The 20,250-nt window shown below is 41.9% G+C and overlaps 1 protein-coding gene across 2 annotated transcripts in view; it reads left to right on the plus strand.

Annotated features, from left to right (window-relative positions):
• The window catches only part of plagl2 (pleiomorphic adenoma gene-like 2), a 27,268-nt gene extending 9,089 nt beyond the window's left edge, over nucleotides 1-18,179 (plus strand). The window contains exons 2-4 of one of the 2 annotated variants that reach the window (XM_049755060.1): nucleotides 10,527-10,646; nucleotides 10,803-11,263; nucleotides 11,554-18,179. In XM_049755060.1, coding sequence (XP_049611017.1) covers nucleotides 10,953-11,263; nucleotides 11,554-13,018 — 1,776 coding nt within the window. In that variant the 5' untranslated portion in view covers nucleotides 10,527-10,646; nucleotides 10,803-10,952 and the 3' untranslated portion in view covers nucleotides 13,019-18,179. The other variant, XM_049755061.1, reaches the window with a different exon arrangement.
• Nucleotides 18,180-20,250: the final 2,071 nt, after the last annotated feature.

Genomic DNA, 20,250 nt, shown 5'->3' on the forward strand with positions numbered 1-20,250 from the left:
TGTGGATGCACTCTACAGTAGTGCAGATGCTAAGTTCTGATTCAGCTAAGTTGGTATGAAAGTTGATACACAGACAGATGAACACATGACTCACACACATGCACACACACTCACACATAGTTGGGTCCAGTGACTGCTGTCCTGCAGAATGCGAGCGAGCTATGTAAAAATATGAGGGGAGCAGAATGTAGCCTCCATGTCTGATGACACATCCCCTCTTCCTTCCTCTAAAGTGATTTTTATGAAGGTCTTGGCCACCCCACCCTGCTCACCATCCTGCACCCAATAAATTAAAGCATACAACCTCTTCCAATGACTAAGATTTGTGGGCTATTTCCACACCCTTTGGGAAAGCACCCATTGAATATTTTTCTTAAACAATTGCAACAACAGTAGTCCAGGTCAAGAAACATCTTTATTTAATGTCCTCTTAATTTCTCATAGTGAAAAGATTTTTTTAAAAAAAGAGGAAGTGTTTTGTTTCCATTGGCTTTTGCAGACTTGAGGAAATATGCATGAAGGCGCCACATGAACAGCAGATAGCAAAATTAGATCATCATTACCATGACAACCAACTAGCTTTAGTAGTCCAGGCGAACTGTAAACTGCTTGGGTCTGACAATCGCGGGTGCTAAATGTCTTCTTCCTTCCAATAGTGCTGTTGTTCCTTGTGTAGCAAGGTGTAAAAGTTTAAAGGAGGTTTTTGCACTTGACCTAGCTCTAATGTTTTTTTTCCATGGAAATTTAGACTGAGCTTCGCAGGCACAAAATGAAGTTTGAAGTGATGGAATTGGAATTGGTAGAGGGAAAAATAACATCTTACTGGAGTTACACGCAAAATGAACGAATGAATTGATTTCACAGGTAACAAATGTTTAAGGCTTGCTGGATGTCTCTGAGCGCTTGAACGTGTTAACATCATGTACTTGTTTCTCTAAGGTGTTTATGGACATGGCTCACGTTTTGATCACTTTTGCCTTGTTTCTCAAGCATACTTCTACGTCTCATTACTTCCTTCAAGAGGGCTCCTCTGTGCCATTCTTCTTCCCCAGCTTTGCTTTGCCCCCCCCCTTTACCCCCGTCCCCCCTCCGTAGCCATTACCAAATTTAACCCCTCTCCCACTCCACACATTCCACCAGCTTTGTAAACATACACGTGGTACCAAACATATACAGAACTTCCCCCTCGCTCCTACTCGTCCTTCACATCTCTGCATCCATTCTCTGCTCCTCTTCCTCCCTCCCACTCGGCGCTCATCGGGCAACAAGTTGGAGAAGAGAAAGTGGGCCGACAACGGCGAGTCCCCTTCGCGGCGTCCCCTCCGAGGCCAGTGTGAAGTTTTCAGTTTGATTGAAGGCCTCTTTTCTGTGGTGTGCGCTGTGAAAGCTGTCCTAATTGAATGATAAAGTGGACCGAGATGGAGTGCAGTGAATAGGCAACAATGGCCAGCCTGTGTGTGGTAGAGGGATTCTGGTTCAGATCCAGCCTCTGCCTCTCAGCTCCGAGAGGGGGCCTATTATAACGCTCTCTGCTGGACTCGGTCACGTGACACCTTCTCCCTCAAGCTCCACTCCCCACACACCCCACTCCCCTCCCAAAGCCCATGCGAGTCCAGCCAAACTCGTCACATCACGGGCTCACTCGACGCGCCACTTGGGTCGGCCGGGTTGTTCCGCGTTTTTCGGCCCTGGCTATTGGACCTTGCATTTGCTTGTGGGCCTGTACGTATCTATTAAAAATTCTACAGATTCATGGGGGGGATTGTGCCATCCGTTAATTTTTTGAGTTACGGAGTAAATTAAAGCATTGAGAAAAAAATAAATAAGAAGAATAATAATAGAAATAGGAATGTATAATACAAGTTTTATTTTTGTTTTTAGTGTTCAACAGTATATTTGAGACTTCATGGAAAAGATAAGATTAGATAAAATAAGATTTGTCCCACACAGGAAAATTCCACGTTTCCATTACAGCATGTGTTTGTGCAAGTGTTGTGTTATTTGTGCATTAGCACTTAACACATTTATTAGACCTTCTTCTACTTTGCCTTTTGGCTTAACCCCATTCACATTCTGGCAGGAGTCGCCACAGCAAATCATCTTCTATCTTGACCTGTCCTCTGTATCTCCTACTCTTAACTGCTACTATCTACAAGTCTTTCCTCACCATAAATCTCTTTGGTCTTCCTCTTTGGCGCTACTTTTCAAGTATCTTTCCGCTGATATGTGTACTGTTCCTCCTCTGTACATGTCCAAATGATCTTAATCTGGCCAATAATAGAAACATAGAATAAAAGGAACAAGCAGAATGAAGCTCAATGTAAAGGGGTAAAAGTAGCAATTCTTCTTTTTAAAAAATACTCAACAGTACAAAAATATGTTACACAGCCTCATGCACATGCAACATAGATGTGTAATGCAATTACTGTAGCGCAACTGTTTCTTATTCGTAAGAAGTGTTATCTTGCATAACGTCAGTAAATACAACACCACAACTAGAAAAGTGCACTGCATACTTGGGAATGCACGGGCATTGAAGGCCTCAGCGTACATACACAACAGACACATATGCACTTGCACATGAACACGTGCAATTTGCAAGATATTGTTCACCTTTTGCGTCTCATTCCAACTCATCAAAATGCAAGACTGCAAACGGATGTTTATGTGCCACTTTTACACGGGATGTACACAGAAGCGACGCTATTTGGTTGATGGCGCGGGAAAATGGTGATGACAAAAAGAGAATAAAAATGTGAGAAAAAAAAAGACATAAAATAGCCAAATATGGGAGAAACATTCATCATAACTCTCCAGATCGTTGAGACACACAAACCTTTGGTCTGCCGTGTTTATTATTATACTAAAAAATTGGCGTCCCTCTGCTGTCTAATTTTTTGACAGCATGCATTGCACCACACTAAAGGGCCTTGAGGTTCATGAAAAAACATGGACCAGAGAGTTTGAGACGGATGCTGGACAATCTGTAAACTATTTGAGTCCATCTTGAAACCTAAGGCTTTCTTAGCGAGTCGAACAGCCCCCCCACACACACGCACATTGAAGACCACCCTCTGGCGTCCTCATCATTCAATGGATGTTTTTTTTTTTTTTTTATCTTTGGGAAGGGGTGGTGCCAGTAATGATGTTGGCTGGTAGAACTCCGAAGGAAAATGGTGTGTTAATGAGTAACTCGCATTTGCGTAGCGTATCCCCCAAAATAATTAATCTGTTACTGTCTCACTTTGTCCATATTTGACAGCAAGTGTATCACTTTGACAGTTGAGAGAATCCTGGTTACAATCTTGTTTTCAAGACTTTTGAATGCGTGCAGTATCCTTAGGCCTTTATCTCCATTAGACCCTGTCAGTGTTCCTAATACTCGTACAATTATGACATGGACTGTATGTTATTTTCCTAATGATGTCATCTTTTGTTGGTGATGTTTTTGGTCAGTGCAGTGTCAGTTATAAGGCACATGACAGTTGCCTGTACTGACCATGTTTAGATTCTTGCACTCCAATTTTCTAGTCAAGTTCAACCTGCCGATTGCAATTTTGGCCTATTGAGAACTGTAATTGAAAGCACATGCAAACAATTTTGTAGCTTTGCTTTGATGGAAAATTCCCCCCAACTTGCAACAAAGTGCAGTATTTACAAAAGTACAGCTATGAATTCCTTACGAGACGACTTGTTTCATAAAAGAGTGTGAAAAAAAACAACTCCAAACATTTAAATGACATCCACTAGGTGCAAGTTGGACTATTTCTAGGCAAATATGTACCTTATTGGTACCCTTACTGTTCTCATATTTATCTTGTCCTTGTTTAGTCCCCTCTAATCTTCCGTCATACTGCTGTCAGTCACCGTCGGGTGCCTGAAGCCTCACATTCACAGAACATGATCACGTTAGGAATGCAGGCTTCTTCCCATTGCCCATTTTTCAAAGGCCCCGTTTATGCAAGAATGTTATTCTACAAGAGACTACCTCTGACCAAGCGTGCACACACTTGGCGTTGAAAAGACTGTTCCACTGATCGACTTTACTAACTTTTATTCACTCGTAGTATTTAATATGAAGTGCAGAGCTTGATGCTGACTAACCACAAGTATGTGTTTAGGTGTTAATAACATTGTTTACCGTTTACTTTTGCATTTCGCCCATGTGGTGGATAGAGCCTTACTAAACGTGTTTGTTTTCACGTTAAGACATTTTGACGACCTTTTCGGGGTGGTCAGCAATTGTTCATTGTCTCAGCTTGTTGAAAAAACAGTTTTCGCTTTAGTACTGAAAAGTATGAGTGACGTCATCATTAGTCAACATCCACTCAACTTTCTGCACATTTGTGTCTGTGTTACAAAAAATGCATCCATTAGCAAAAAGAAAGTTTGTACTAAAATAAAATTTGAAGAAAATAGAGAATACGATTATGAAAGAGCGCTACGTGTTGCAACCTGTAGATTTGTATAAAGCAAAGCTGCCCTAACAATGCCTGTTGTTTTAAGTGACGCTGACATTGCCAAACTTGGAGATTGTTTGTTGCTGACCCCATGTGAAACACACAGACAGCAGCAGCTCGGTGAAACAAAAGTGAGTCGCAGCGGCTCGATGCACACGTTCGTTCGCACAGTAATTGGCTCTCAATTTTTTCACAGGTTACAATCCAATTCTGTACTAATAGTTGAGCAATACACAGTGAAAACACGGTCTCCGGTTTGAAAAAAAAAACCCACTTTATTTTCATTAAATCAAATGTGCACTATATAAATTGAAATAATGAGTTGGAATTTTCTTTTCATATTTAAAATGAATTTTCTGTAACATAGATAAACAATACTTTCTCAAATGAGGCTAAAATCTGGTTTGTTAACGTTATTGTCTGCCTGGAAACATGCGACGTGCCAGGAAAATAATGTTCATCTGCACGACCGTTTTTGCCAGACTTCACTTTTATATTGACTTGTGTTGACTTTCATTCACATTTAATTCATATATTGAATTTCATTTTAGGATTGCTGAAGGACAAATATCAAGTAAAACAAACATCACATCAGATAGAGTGGACTGTATTTATACTGATAGGTATCCTACCTAAGGGGATTTTTTTTTATCCCCCTTTAAAAACACCATAAGCAAAACTGACTAATTTTGGACTCCACACAGCATGTGATTTACAAAGTAAAGGACAGAGGAGGTAAAAGTGTGCATGTTTGCACTTTTAGCTCTTCACACATGACAAGAAGGGGTTGAGGGCGGTGGTGCAGCAGGGTCGTGCGACTGGCGTGACGCCCGCTGGCACCGTGCCCACATCTCCGGCTGCTCCGTGTCATGGCCGGGACTCCCTACCAGGGGTTTCCCCAGAATTCCCTCTACACACGCACACACACACACACACACGCACACACACACACACGCACACACATGCATATAAAAAAAAAACATTCCTCCCATGTGTCAACACGTAGTTTCTTCCATGTGTCTCGTACACATGGTTTGTTTTGTATGTTACTTAAATATATCTTATACAGTATATATACAAACAGCACTGTTAGTAATTATGAATAATAACTGAGCAAAAATATTATGGTACAACACTCCCCTTGCCATATTTTTTTATTTTGCTTACATTAAAGCAATGCTATGTGCAGTATGTAGTAAAAAAAAAGTCTTACACACCGCTATTCAAATGCCAAATCATTTCAAAACATTATCTATGATACTATGACCTGTTTATAATTCCTAGCACCAGGCTTCACCGTAAAGTTGATGTTCTTTTTGTGAAGAGACGTGCTTTGTTTGCGCCAAACATGCCTCTTAAAATTATGGTCTGAAAAGACAACCATCAGACCATAACACATATTCTCAGAAACACTTATTTTTTTTTCCAGTTAAGTATTCATGGTTTGTGGTCGCACTAATGGTGGGAAGAAGTTATGAAACTAATCTCGGTCTCATTTTTTAATAAAGCAAATTTTACTTTTCACAATATGTGATTTAGATTATTGAAATCCAAACGCGGCTGACGATCATGCTAATAAATAAATAATAAATTGTAACTTTTGACAAAAGTAAGGAAAAAGCGCAATTTATTGTCTACTATTGTTTGGTTTAGTCCACATATTTCAGGATGTCTACTGTTTTAAAAGGGAATAAGGCCAATACAAGTTTTTACCTAGGAGTTTACAAGGTTCTCTGGTTGTTTTAAATGTTTACCCAATGAACTTGTTGATAAACCTAAAACTATGTGTATCTCTGATTTAAAGTATCTTTCCTTGCTAAATATGTAAGAGAAAGCTGTAACTCATTTATATGGACCAGCTGCGCACTGTTAACGTAGTGGCTTAAATCAACTTAAAGTTGAGTAAATTATTATCATCCGTGCAAAAACAACGTCAGTTTGAAGGTCATTTTGGGTCACAGCAGCAGGCTGACATCAGGAAGCGGGTGGCGGCCGCTGGCGGAAGTGTCCTACTGTGACAGTTTGCCACGCCCACTCTCAGTCGGACCACAGTGCGGTGGTCTAACTTAAACCGGAGCGGTTTTAGTGGCCACATCCCATGCCGACTGATAGGAAGACTCTCATGAATTTGGCAAGGAACAACCGCACACTCTTCCTTTTGGTCGCCACCCTTCCAGCGCCACCCGGGGTCAGAGGATGTAAGTGGGAGAGGAAGTGAAACCTGGCTGAGGAGGGGGTTACATTGTTGGCTTGAATGCAGAGATCTCTGCGCAATGCTGACTTCCTTTCTTTAACAACACTACTCGCTCCGTTCAACAAGCATCAAAATAGTAATATTGTCATTGGGTTCACAACTAACAACAGTTTTTTAAAACTGACATGTAATTATTATGTGCTCTTTAGTGATCAACCAACTTAGTATTAATTACTACAAATCTGAATATTTCACTTTTTAATGTAATGACAATGTATTAGGGAAGCAGCAGGCCCTGTCTCTAAAATCAGATTGAGGATTTAACAACAGTTAACAATTTCCCCTTGGAAATAATGGGACCAGTAACTGTGCCAAAAAACAGTAACCCCATGTGAATATTATAAAACATCTAATTTTTTAACATTCTTAGTTGTCATCTAAAAATAAAGTACCGCCGGAAAGCGTAAAACCAACTTTCACTTTGACAATGCACAACCGTCCTGGCTACACTGGACGCTTACCACTTCGCAATCTGTTTTTCCGTTTTTCTCCGAAAAACACTTTGTTGTGGTATCCTCTGCTTTTGGAATGATTGACCAAAATTGCAGTTTCCCTCTGGATGAAAGGGGAAAATGCATTGCAAATATACATTTATATTCTTCTTATATGTGTGCAGTGCAATGTGCAGTTGTAAAAAGGCAGCCTTCCTGTAGGTCAAAGGATCACTGCCAATGGCGGAGCTCCTTCCCCCTCCTAGGTGGCTGCTCCTTTTCAATGGGTTCACTAAAGCTTGACCTCTCGCCTGTCACGCTAGACTTATTTGACTGCTGCAAAGACCCCTGACTCCATCGGTGCACATAACTCCTGTTTTCCCTCCTTTTTCTGCTTTTCCGCATTGCTACTGTTCTGTATACCCAACCGCAGACTTCACACGTCTGTGCTGGTCAGAAGAGATGACAATTAAGCTGCTGGTTGTGGATGACAATGGTTGGTTAGCCTCGTATCACTTTGGCTAGTCCGCTCATCGTTACTCCTAAAATTTGTACTGGCGGGAATGTGGGAAACTTGTGTTACTTTATAATACGGTCCGACTCTTGTCGCAGTAGCCTATGCAATATGCTAAAAGTGAGTGAAAATGTAAAAAAATGAGACTGAGAGCATGGTCACTTGATGAAGATGTTAATAAACATTAATAATAAATAATAATCAAGTTTAATAAAAGCGAAATAGAAGCAGAAAAGCAGGGAAATGCTCGATTTCTTTCTTTTTTTTTTTCTTTTTCTTTTTTTTTAAGCCGTGCTCCGAACAACATGCTCACACAATGCTGTGTAATACAAAAAAAAAAAAAAAAACATCATGCTGATACAGCTTGTTGAAGAGAAACATGTGCTCGACTAATTACAACAGCTACATTTAGCGTAACGTTGAGTTGTGTTTTTAATCATTTATTTTTTTGTTTCTATGATGTAGTAAAATTTCTAATCAGTCTTTAGTGCAAAAAAAGGTCAGGTACAACAACAATGAAACAAATAAAGTACCATCACTGTTGAATCAAAGTAAATATCCTAACAATTTCAATGGTGTGAGATTCACCCAATGTAGAAACAATTATTTTCACCGAGAGAATTCAGACAATTTGGATCTATAGTCGCTTTTGATTGGACAGCAACAATATGTAGACTTGAACGAATGTGCGACACGTTCACCTCCCCTTCGCCTGACAACCCCCTTCTCATCAGAGCGGCTGTTGTCACCTAAACTCCACATGGTGAACTCAGCCTCTATATTTAGGATATTCGTAACGTTTAGTCAAACAGTGCCCGTTGCCTCACTGAGAGCCGCCATTCTTCGGCCGATGTCTCTTCGCTTGCGGTCATCTTGCTCTTCTATGTTTGTTGGTATCATCGTTGACATTACAAAGCGTTCAACAAACATTTCGCTCAAACTTCTTCCATGCATATGGCTCGCTCAGGCCGGCACCAGAGGGGTTAATAGCAGTCACTCAGCATGCGAGAGCTGTGGCGGGCAGGCGGTGCAGTGCAGAGGATGACCTATGACCCTGCTGGAAAGGAATGTGGAAGCTCTTTCATCCAGGACAGAAACCAAAGACACCCAGGCGGAAAGTGGCAGTTCAATGCTGCTTTCAGCTTTCCTGATTAGGGGAAGTGAGCGGCGCTTCCAGCAAACGTACGTACGCGGCCATCGAAGCCATTTGGGAAGCAAAGTTCCTGCTCCAGCTTTTGTGATAAGTGCAGTGAGGCTTGTGCGATTAGATGATGGGAATGGACGCAATTGTGTTGTGTGTGCTGAAGCTCTTAAAGCGCCACCGTTAGTGCAATGCCAACACAATGCCAAGATACCAACACTTATAAAAGGAAATCAATAAAAAAAGTCAATTTAACCAAGCTTGTTATTTTAAGCAGTGTCAATATTCTAGTCCAGGGACGTGTGTGCGTGTGTGTGTGTGTGCGCGTGCGCGTGAGCATGATGATGCTGCTGCTGCTGCATAAGCTCGGCTATGTGTGTTGCATGTCGCTGTTGTGCAGCAGTACAACACGGCATGGTTCAGGCCAGGAATGTGCGACGTGGGTAGGCTGTAACAATGGAGCCGGGCTCCCTGAGGGTGGTCAATGGGATGGGTGTCACCCCCCTGCACCCTCCCTGCTGGGTGATGACCACTGCACAATGCTACAGCTGTCAGCTCCTCTTATCCACCACTGTAAACACACATACACAGGAGAGCGCACATGTAAGCTACAGTAATGTGACATCATTTTTTAAACTCATGCAATTACATCGATGGTACTTTTTGGGATATCGCGCAGTAGTTAACGTGTGTGTGTGTGTTGTGTGCACAGTGGTTCCCAGAGATAAGAGCCTCTGGTGTGTGCACCTTTGCATGGTGACACACTTAATGACTAAAATGCTATATTATTCATTTTGGAGTATACATGTGAGTGTGAGTGTTGTGAACAACAAAATGTGATGCTCGCAGAGATATGAAGACATGTTTGTGTACACGTAAATATCCGAAGCATCTGTCAAAACACTTGCAGCAAATTCCACCAGATTAGCTGTCATTCTCAACTCAGTGACCTCTTACACAGAAAGTGTGCAAGTGTGTACGTGTGTTAGTGCGTGTGTGTTTACACGGCTCTAAGTACGCACTCGCGGGTCACGTGATCCGGCTCTTGTTGTGTCCGCTCAACCTTGGACTTAACTGCTGTGTGTTTTTTGGTAGCAGAGGGCACAAAGGTCAGCTGAGTTGCGTGATGGGGTTAAGGATGGAGCGCAAAACTTTGGGGCGAGTTGTGTTTTGCTTTGACCCCAAAGTCTGATTCTTTGTGATTGTATTTAATTTCAGTTTGTTATTGTCAACCTAAAGACCATGTGGTCTTGTATCCTCAGACACTTTCATGTTAAGTACATGCGGCTACACGCATTATCTTGTCCTACTTGTCATCCAGCGCCCTCTAGTGAGTAGAAGTAGCTCAGTCTCTAAAGTACTTACAGATTTGGAACCTGATGGTTACAGCACGAGTTCATCTACAGACTAAGTCAAATCACAACTATCTGCTGGAGGTATGTGAGATGAATCCTGACTAGAGGCTTGGCTAGAACATTTCCAGTATGATTCTAGAAAGTTTCCAGTAAATCTCATGAGTATAATAATACTAATAGTAATTGCTGAAATATTTAGTTTTGTCATAAGCAACAAAAATTCTCCACAAACGTGTGACAATTTCGCAAATGAATTTTTAAGAAGTTTTGATGATTTTATCAAAATCACCAATTCTTTCATTGAAGAACAAAAACACGAATGTTGAGTTAAATACTACTCACCCCCCACCCTGTCTTTATTTTCTTCCCAGAGTCAAGATGCAGAAGAGTATTTGGCACTCACCGCCAAGTATGGCTGTTGGAACTGGGTGAGGAGGAGACGTAAGGGGAAGAAAAGTGTATCAAGGGACTAAAGACGGACACCAGGAATAGTAAGTAGGGTGATCTGTATTCAACCAAATATTGTATGTTCAGTCACAGTCAGATTGATGGCAGAATCAACAGAGAGCTTATACTGTGCCTTGCTCAAGGGCAACTCGACAGTTGTCCAGATGCAGACTAGCATCTGTCCTTTTGTCCCACTGCAGATTGTCGCACATCTCAATGTTTCGTTCAAGTTTCTACTGAGCCACCACTTCACCACCCTACCGCCTGCCGGCCCTCCGACTTCGACATTGAGCCCGCAAGGCAGGGGAGCCCCAAGTGGATTTTCATGGCAGCGGCACTCTAGGGCTGCCATGGCAGCTGCTGCCGCCGATGCCTCACACCGTATTACCGCACTGACGCCGGAGGAAGAGGGACGACGGAGCGCCGTCAAGTTGTTTGGGAGCGCCGGCTCGCTGCTCCGCACAGATCGAGAGAGGGGGAAAGAGCGAGAAGAGGAGGAAGAAGAGGTGGGAAGAGGGAACGAGTGTTTGGTGTGTGGGGCTCTGTTTGCCTCTCAGGAGAAGCTCCGGCTCCACGCCTTGAGTCACACGGGAGAGAAACCCTTTCACTGCTCACAGCCACACTGCCCCAAGGCCTTCAGCTCCAAATACAAACTCTTCAGGTACTCAGCATTTCTCACATACTTGATAGGTCACGTTCACAATATATGCACATACAGAATAGTAGATGTGAGGTGAGGGAGGGGAAAGTCACATGTTTTGACGCAAGTCAAACTCGAGTCGCTAATTTAAGCAAAAAGGACATCAAAGATTTTTTTTTTTTTTTAAATTCAGCATTGGACCTTTTATATTTTCATTAAAAAGAAACAAACAAGAAAATCTCAAGTAAGTGAAGTCATTCGAATAGTTCAATGTCTCTTCTGACCTGCTAATGCCATGTGGTCCTCTGCAGGCATATGGCCACACACTCTCCACAGAAGACCCACCAGTGCTCATTCTGTGAGAAAATGTTCCATCGCAAGGACCACCTGAAGAACCACCTGCAGACCCATGACCCCAACAAGGAGGCCTTCAAGTGCGAGGAGTGCGGCAAGCCTTACAACACCAAGCTGGGCTACAAGCGCCACGTGGCCATGCACTCAGCCACCGCCGGGGACCTCACCTGTAAAGTTTGCATGCAGAGGTACGAGAGCACGCCCGTCCTCCTGGAGCACCTCAAGAGCCACTCGGGGAAATCTTCCGGCGGGGCCAAGGAGAAGAAACACCCGTGCGACCACTGCGATCGCCGCTTCTACACGCGGAAGGACGTGCGGCGACACATGGTGGTGCATACCGGTCGCAAGGACTTCCTGTGCCAGTACTGCGCCCAGCGCTTTGGCAGGAAGGACCACCTGACGCGGCACGTGAAGAAGAGCCACTCGCAGGAGTTGTTGAAGATCAAGACCGAGCCTCCGGATATGCTAGGCCTCCTCAGCTCGGGGTCACCTCCTTGCTCCGTGAAGGAGGAACTCAGCCCCATGATGTGCAGCGTGGGTCCTAATAAAGACCCCATGATGGGCAAGCCCTTCCCAAGCGGGGCCCCCTTCACCATGGGCGTGTACAACCCCCACCACCTGCAGGCCATGTCAAACTCCGGGGTGAGCCACCCTCACCCGCCCCTGATGTCCGCGCCCCTGTCTGTGGGCATGGGCTGCCACGTGGACTCCACTGGATCCCTGCACCCGCACTCCCATCACCACCACCACCATCACCACCACCACCATCACCATCATTCCCCTCCGACACCCCCGCCCCACCACCAGCCCTCGGCCCCCCAGCAGCAGCACCATTCCCAGCAAGGCCCCAAATACCAGCTGGGATCTACCTCATACCTGCTGGACAAACCCTTGAAGGTGGAGATGGAGAGCTTCCTCCTGGATCTGCAGAGTGGCTTGCCCGGCCCGCTTCCCTCCTCGGAGCCTCACGCTGCTGTATCGCCCCCCAAGGATGGACTGGAGCCTCCTGCTGGCCTGGCAGAAGAACTTTGCGGGGATCCCCTGCTGTCCAAGAGCCCTGCGGTGATCGCCGAGTCTCTGTCTGCTGCTAACATGGACTTCTCCCACTTGCTGGGCTTCCTCCCGCTCAACCTCCCTCCTTACAGCGCCCCCATGAGCACTGGAGGACTGGTGATGGGCTACACGTCGTCTGCCACCTCCTCCTCTTCCTCCTCCTCATCACTGCACGCTGGCGAGCCTCACGCCGCAGCAGCCGCCGCAGCAGCCGTCATGGCGCCTCTTACCTCTTTGCAACCACAACCTCAGGAGCATCAGAGCTCCAGCGGGGGTCTGGGACTCGGACCCCTGCACCCTCTTCCACCAGTATTCAGCTCCAGCCTTAGTACCACCACACTGCCTCGCTTCCACCAGGCCTTTCAGTGAGAGTGTTCAAGATATATTCAAATATACAGTGAGTAGATTATTATTTTTTTAATTAAAAAGAACACTTACTAGATGCCTTAAACGAAAGTGCACAAAAGTTTTTAATTAATCCCTTGAAGGAAATTAAAAGGCTCTTTGTGGGGAAAAGGGGTGAAAAAAAGGCAGCAGCTTTCATTTGGGATTTTTCTACCTTTTTCCTCTAGTTTTAAGTACGTATTACCCTTATCCCCCCCCTCCCATTGCCATTTATGTCCCCTTATATTTGCATCCCCCTATTTAGTAGTGTAGCAGGCAGAATCAGTAGGCCAAAAGGCATGGTACTGCTTCCTTTTTAAAGCAATAGAACAACTATATCAAAGTTTAGTGAAAGTTTTATTGTTGTGACCCGAAAAACTTATAGTTTGAAGTGGATATTTTGTGATTTCATGATAGAACGTCTCATCTTGAGAGGAGAAAAAAAAAAGCTATAAAGTCCACAATTTACCTCAAACGTTGTCCCATTTAATAACACAATTGGGAGCCTTATGAAAAAAAAAGTGCTCTTTTCATCAATTTGACGGGTGGCCCCTGTTGCGTGGCGTCCGTTACAGTCAAGTTTGAATGGAAATCAGAAAAAGCATGTGGTGTTTTAAAGGGGCAAAAAGAGGAAGAAATGTGAAAAGTGTTGGTTTAAAAAATGATGCTGGTTTTTTGAAAACTTTTCCTCAAGTGAAGCACTTTTTTATTTTAGCGGAAGGCACTTCATCTTTAGGAATCTGCTTGTTTCCTCTCTCATGATAATACTTTTGAGGTTGTAACACCCGGAATCCACTGAGCTTCCCTTACAAGAGTCATCCCGAAGGGATTCTTGTGCAGGATTCTATCCCATAAAAAGAGCCTGTTTTTGTAAGAATTTACCAGGAATTTGTATGGAAAGTGAAAAACGGATATATTTTTTTTCTTGACAAAGCTTTGGCATTTTTCTGTTCAACATAGAATGTTATCAAAAAGACATGCCATAGCCTCCAAATTCCCAAATATATATACAATATTTTATTGTCAAATGATCCATTTTAGCACAGCAGCATGTCTGGTCTGTTGCTGGACGACACGCTATTTGGTTTTAGTCTGGGGTACATCCCTCGGAGCCCGTTCAAATCCTGCTGGACTTTTTTTTTTGTACGCTTTCAGACTAAATACTTGTGAGGTCGCGTTGCATAAAATCTGCCTCCTTACGTTAAACCTTCTCTTCCGAAAAGATGTCATGAGGATCCCTGACATATGTGAATGCTTAAAACAAAAAGAGTTACAGTGACAGATGAGGAAAAATGTGTTAAAGAATGTTATTGCAGTGTACGAAATATCTCATAAATGATTATCATAAATACTTTTATCTCAGTAAATGTGTATTTTAGGTAGTTAAAGTGGTGATGTTCTTCATTTTGGATGTCCGGCAGGTTTACATTTGTGTTTATCTTGCATTTTTCTCATCAAACAATGGATGGAGTATTAGCTTTTTCCCTTGAGCTTTGTGTCATATCCGGTCTACCTTCGCGTGTACTTGAGTTTGCACAGTGGAATCAGAACTGTGGATGCTACGATATTTATAGCAGGCTGTTAGCGGCTTATTCATCACTTAGGATTTGAGCTAACTAGAATGTCTCAATAGAAATGCTGACATAGACGGACGCCCTCCACGCGTGATCATAGGTCATTGTCCGGATGATGTAAGTCTCATCCGGACAGCTCTATGAAGCCAAGATATTTTCAATCCTGCTCACCGCTAACCTATAGGAACCTGAGCCCAAACGTAACCCTCATATAGTGGATACAGAAAGTGTGTTAAGGGGAAATCAAGTCAAACATTTTCTTTAAAATAACATTTCACGAGTCTAAACACGGTATTCATATTTCACAAACACAATATTTGTCAGAAGACCATATTTAGACTTGTGGGGCTGCGTAGAACGTATTGTAAAGCAAAATTTTGACATGACTCCTTCTATACGACCATGATATATCATCAACAACAAAAAAAACTACAAACGAATGTAAGGAAATGAACAATTTGATTGAAAAAAAAATCTCTTAGTAGAGAGGAAGAAAACTACTTTGTTTTAGTACTTGCTTTAATGACAGTGTTTTTAGATTGGGCATTTTCAACATGACACAAACAATATTTGCCCACTCTGTCAAAATGAACTTCTATTCAGACCTGCATAAATGCTTCCACCTTGAATCAAACAGCCCCAAAGGATGATGTTGCATTATGCTGCTTCACAAATTCTTCTACTGCTGATGTTTTAGCAATGGTATCTAAGTTTAACCTTCATGAAACAATAACCCATCATGAAGCAGGACATAGATGTTGTTTTTGCGGGGAGAAGAAAAATCTGGCATCATAACAATAGAATGATTTCAGCTTTCATCCATGACATCTTTCACCATTACATCAAAATCAACAAAAGAAGGGGGGAAAAAAAGAAGCCCAGACCTGAAACCAATCTGAGATGCCACACTCACAATCTGACCTGCTCTTATGTAAGATTTGTTATGCTGATCAGCTCCTACCAATCAGTTATTCAAGCAAAAGGAGCTCCCGCAAAATATCCGTTTTAGGGTGTGATTTTCGTGATTTCGTGTATTGATAAAGTCACAAAAAAACCTTTATCCACAATATGTAATACTCTCATTGAATGCTGCGGCCAAGCTCGTGCAACAAGCTACAAGTAGGCCACGCCCATTTCAGGATGTTGAGTTGTTGATGAATAACAAACAAAAAAAAACATAGCACATAAAAAGTAAAATACGTATTGCTGCTTGTAGCTACGGTTGCAGACAACTGTAGACCACTAGATGTTCTCTTTTTTTGTTTGTTTGTTTTTTGTTGTTGTCGCAAAATGGACAGAAGGATGCACAACCAACCCAAACTGACAAAATGTACATCAGCCCCTCAAACCTCAGCCCCCCCACTGCCCATCTTCCCTCTCTCTCGGCTGCTTTGTAGAGTCAAAGAAAAAGGGTCTAAAGTAATGGCGGGGTGTCGCTTTCTTTTATTCATTTATTTGTCTTGTTGTTTGTTAATATTGTGTTATTGTCTGTTTGTACAAAGGACCTCGAGAGAAAATACACAACACATCACCTCATTTTTTGTTTTTCTTACCAAAACCTGGGGAGAAGAAACTACATTTTTGCTCAATTGCTTGTCATGAAATGCTACGTGCTATCCGACATTTTTACTGTCAGAGATGAAAGCACCAGGCTGTAAGCAGCTATTCAACATATAATAATCATCCCACAGTCACCAGTAAATCCCCTAAACAATGTCATTACTTAACTCTGGAATTAATTTCAAGTGTAATTTTTAACCCCTGCAACGTACGTATTTTAAAACAGGCTCTTGTAAATGAAATACGACATGATTTATTGAGTCTAAACAAATAAGCTGATGGCACCTTTTTTGACTTTTTAACACGAGATGTCTTGAGGGTAAAAAAAATAAAGATTAAAAATTGAGCTATAATATGATTCAAAGAAAGGTTGTTTCTAAGAAAAACCCTCTTGGCTTAAGCCAACTATTGTAGCAATCAAATTTATCACAATCTATTTTTTTAGCAAATATTCCTAAAGATTAAAAAAAGAGGAAAAACTCAAAAATCCCTCTGTATAGAAAAGAATAAAGAAATGAAAAGCTTTTGGCATGTATTAAGTTTGTCCTCCCTCGGTTTCTGTGAGCTAATCTGAGTTCTAGCACTTTCAACCTTTTTGAAAATAAGAGTATTTTTTTTTCCTTTAAAAGTTTCAGCTTATATGTTCATGTTTTTAAATTTTGTATTGAACCTGTATATGTATGTGCCATTAGCTTGATGTGTAGACTTTTATCAGCATTTGTGCATTTCTCTTCTCAAAAAAAAAGAGTAACAGTATTTTTGATAGACTTTTCACTATTAACCTTTATTGAATTAAAGCCCATTTACCTATCCCCTTCCCATCCCCAATTATACAAATGAGCCTTTCTATACATTGTCTAATTCCCCGAGCAAGTGCTACAAGAACACAACAGCATACTGTTTACTGTGCCAATGGCTCAGAAACATAATTTTAAAAAAATGAAAGAAAAAAAAGCACTTAAATCTCATGAATTATTATGTCCCATGTTAGGGTAGTGCTGTAGCGCTACACAATTTGCATTGAAAATTGCCGCTTCAGTAATTCACGCTCCATCTGTCAAATAGCACTTAACTTACAAAGGGTAGTGAAGCCTATTCCAGACAAATCTCCTTTCAGTCATGTCAGACAGATTGGCTTTTACAGAAATTTCATTGCAGGCATGGCATCTGTAAAGTTGAAATTGATGGTGGAATAGTGAAAAGTGATAATATAGTATACCTATTCTATATTGGTTAATTTAATCATTATGGAAGGTTGACAAGTATGTATTAATACTATTCAACAAGGCCTTAAGGCCCTTCATGGAATAATGCTATAGAATATGGATGTGCTGTTCTGAATGGTCTTTATTAATGCTTCACTTACAACAATACTCTGACATGGCTCTTGCATTTCTGTGATGCTATTGTGTTCTTTAACTTCACGTTTGGCCCCATGACCTCAAGCTGCACCTGCTAGAGACGCACTTATCCTCACACTTCCTCTTTAGCGGCAGGTGTATGAAAAAGAATTCGTTTAATTCAGGCTTTCTCTCTCTCCTCTTTGCTTTTAACTAAGAAACTGGGTACTGTCTAATCGACAAAATCCAAATGTAGTTTTCTATATTTTTAGTTTAATGTTCAAGTTGTGCATTCCAGCCTTTTTGTCTGTTTGCTTGTTGGCATAGATCATTTTATTTGTATCACTTGCTATGACAGCCACCTCTGGAACAAAAAAGGGTGAAAACAGTTGTATTTGCTTACAGGATGTCTGTCAGACAGCTACACAGATTACTATTTCAATGATGTGCTTGGGAGAAAGGAAGAAATATCAATAAGCAGTGAGTCTTGCTTTTTTGTGTAACATATCTCACATCAGTTGCTGCAATGTAAAAGTGACAGAGTTGTATATTGGTTGATCCAAAGACATGATGATCACAACAACAAAACTATTGACTTATTGTACAGTACAGTGTATGACTTTTGAGTTGTAATGTGTTATGTTGACATGATTAAAAATACAAACCAGCGCACTCATATCTTCTTTGCACCTTTTTTTTTGTTTTGGATTTTTTACACTTTGTTCCCTTTTGAAAGTTGCTAATGTGGTGTTAACATCACGCACCATCTGTGAAATTGTGTGTGTGTGTGCGTGTGTGTGTGTGTTTGCGTACTGTTTAGAAATGCAGTAGTTAGTCATTAGCTTTTTCTAACACTTGGTGGTGCAATAGTCTAGGCGATTTAGCCCGCAAGACCTGATACACAGAAATAAGACACAGCTTCACGTTTTAGATATCCAGATAACCAGCCTGACATAGTGGACAGATATCAGACGGCAGTCGTGAAATATGTAGCAATAACGAGTGATGGCAGTATCCAGAAAAGGAAGCACAAAGAGCTGAAGGAAGAACAAGGGAATATGTGGGGCGTAAAGGAAACAGTGGTGATCGGTGCTCTGGGGCCAGTAACCCTCAAGATGGCTGTTTAGCTCCATCAGACACCAGGAACAACATCTGACATCCCCATGCGATACTAGGAACAGCTAAGAACCCGCATAAACCCCTCAAGATGGCAGGCCTCTGGTCGCTCATGAGGTGTACTGTCTGGTGTGAGAATGCCAAATGGCTGCCACATTATGACACTTAAGATCACAGATCCCTCTGGTGTATTGCAATGACATGATTAGGCTCCCTCCAGTGGCATTAACGGTAAAGGCAACCGACAGGTGCCGTTTGAAATGGGCATACCAAATTTGTTCAAATGCATTTGAGAGTAATAAAAATATGGTGTATATTTTTAACATTTCCCTAGGATTGGCTGCTCATCACTTGAGGGTGTGCCCCACCTCTTACCCAAAGACATCAGTCATACGCTCCATGAAGAATGCAGAAATGGACACTTACACTTAAAACATTGTTTAACTTTACAAAATATTCATCAATGATTCTGCAGTGTTCATGTACAATTCCACGTTACTTTGACTTTGAATGCCACTGGAGCGTTTTGTCAAGTGTAATTGCTATTACTTACACCCAAATGCTTTGGAAACACTTCCTGTTCCTATGGCTTCTGTCATTCATTGAGCAAAGAAGCAGCGATTGGAAAATGTATGCCATGATTATACAAGCAAGCGATGAAACCCCTCAGCGATAAACGTAATTACAGACCTCTGACTATCCCAGTCTGAGGTGGCAGCTGCATGTTAGGAATAGAATGCCGTCTCACTGAAATCATCAAGCACATGTTCTGAAGATTGCAGCCATATTCTATGGTTAAAAAAAGAAACAAACACAATAATTCATTTGGTTACTTCTGTGAATGTTCAGACCCTCACTATAAGGCTGCAGAACTGTCATTAGCCAACCAATCAGCGAAGACGACAAGCCCTATGATGAAATTTTATGACTGGTAATATTTTAATCATGTCCTTGTGAGTGCTCATTAAATCACAAGGGAAATCATTCATTCATTCATCTCCAAACTGCTTCTCCTCACAAGGGTCGTGGGTGTGCTGGAGCCTATCCCAGCAGTCTTTTGAGCAGTAGGCGGGGTATACCCTGAACTGGTCGCCAGCCAGTTACAGGGCACACATTCACAATCCACACTCAATCACACCCAAGGACAATTTGGTGCGATCAATCGGCCTACCATGCATGTTTTGGGGATGTGGGAGGAAACCAGAGCACTTAACTATTAGTATAATATTAAAAAGCCAATTGATGTACTCTTTAATAAAACTTTAAGGATAGTTGTTTTTTGTAAGAATTGTGCCCAATTATAATCAGCAAGCCTTTGACTGGAAGGCAGACAGCTAAGTTGATACTAAAAATAAATGTATTGAATTGGGTATTTAGAGAGTGATTGCAGAAAGTGGACATGAGATATAATGATGTGTCAAAACTGGCAAATGCATGTCTTGGCTGAGGAGTGAGAGTCATTATTCATTTCATCTACATTCAATTAATTTCCTAGGAAGGTGCCTGAAAGCTGACCTTGTGCATTAAATTCACTTACAAGCAACTGCAAAGAATATATATCACATTATTATTCATGTTGTGTTCGATGACATGTTATGCTGAATCATTTTAAATGAAATTTGTTGGG

This window comes from Syngnathus scovelli, chromosome 2, assembly GCF_024217435.2.
Source record: "Syngnathus scovelli strain Florida chromosome 2, RoL_Ssco_1.2, whole genome shotgun sequence".
Classification (NCBI taxonomy): Eukaryota; Metazoa; Chordata; class Actinopteri; order Syngnathiformes; family Syngnathidae; genus Syngnathus; species Syngnathus scovelli.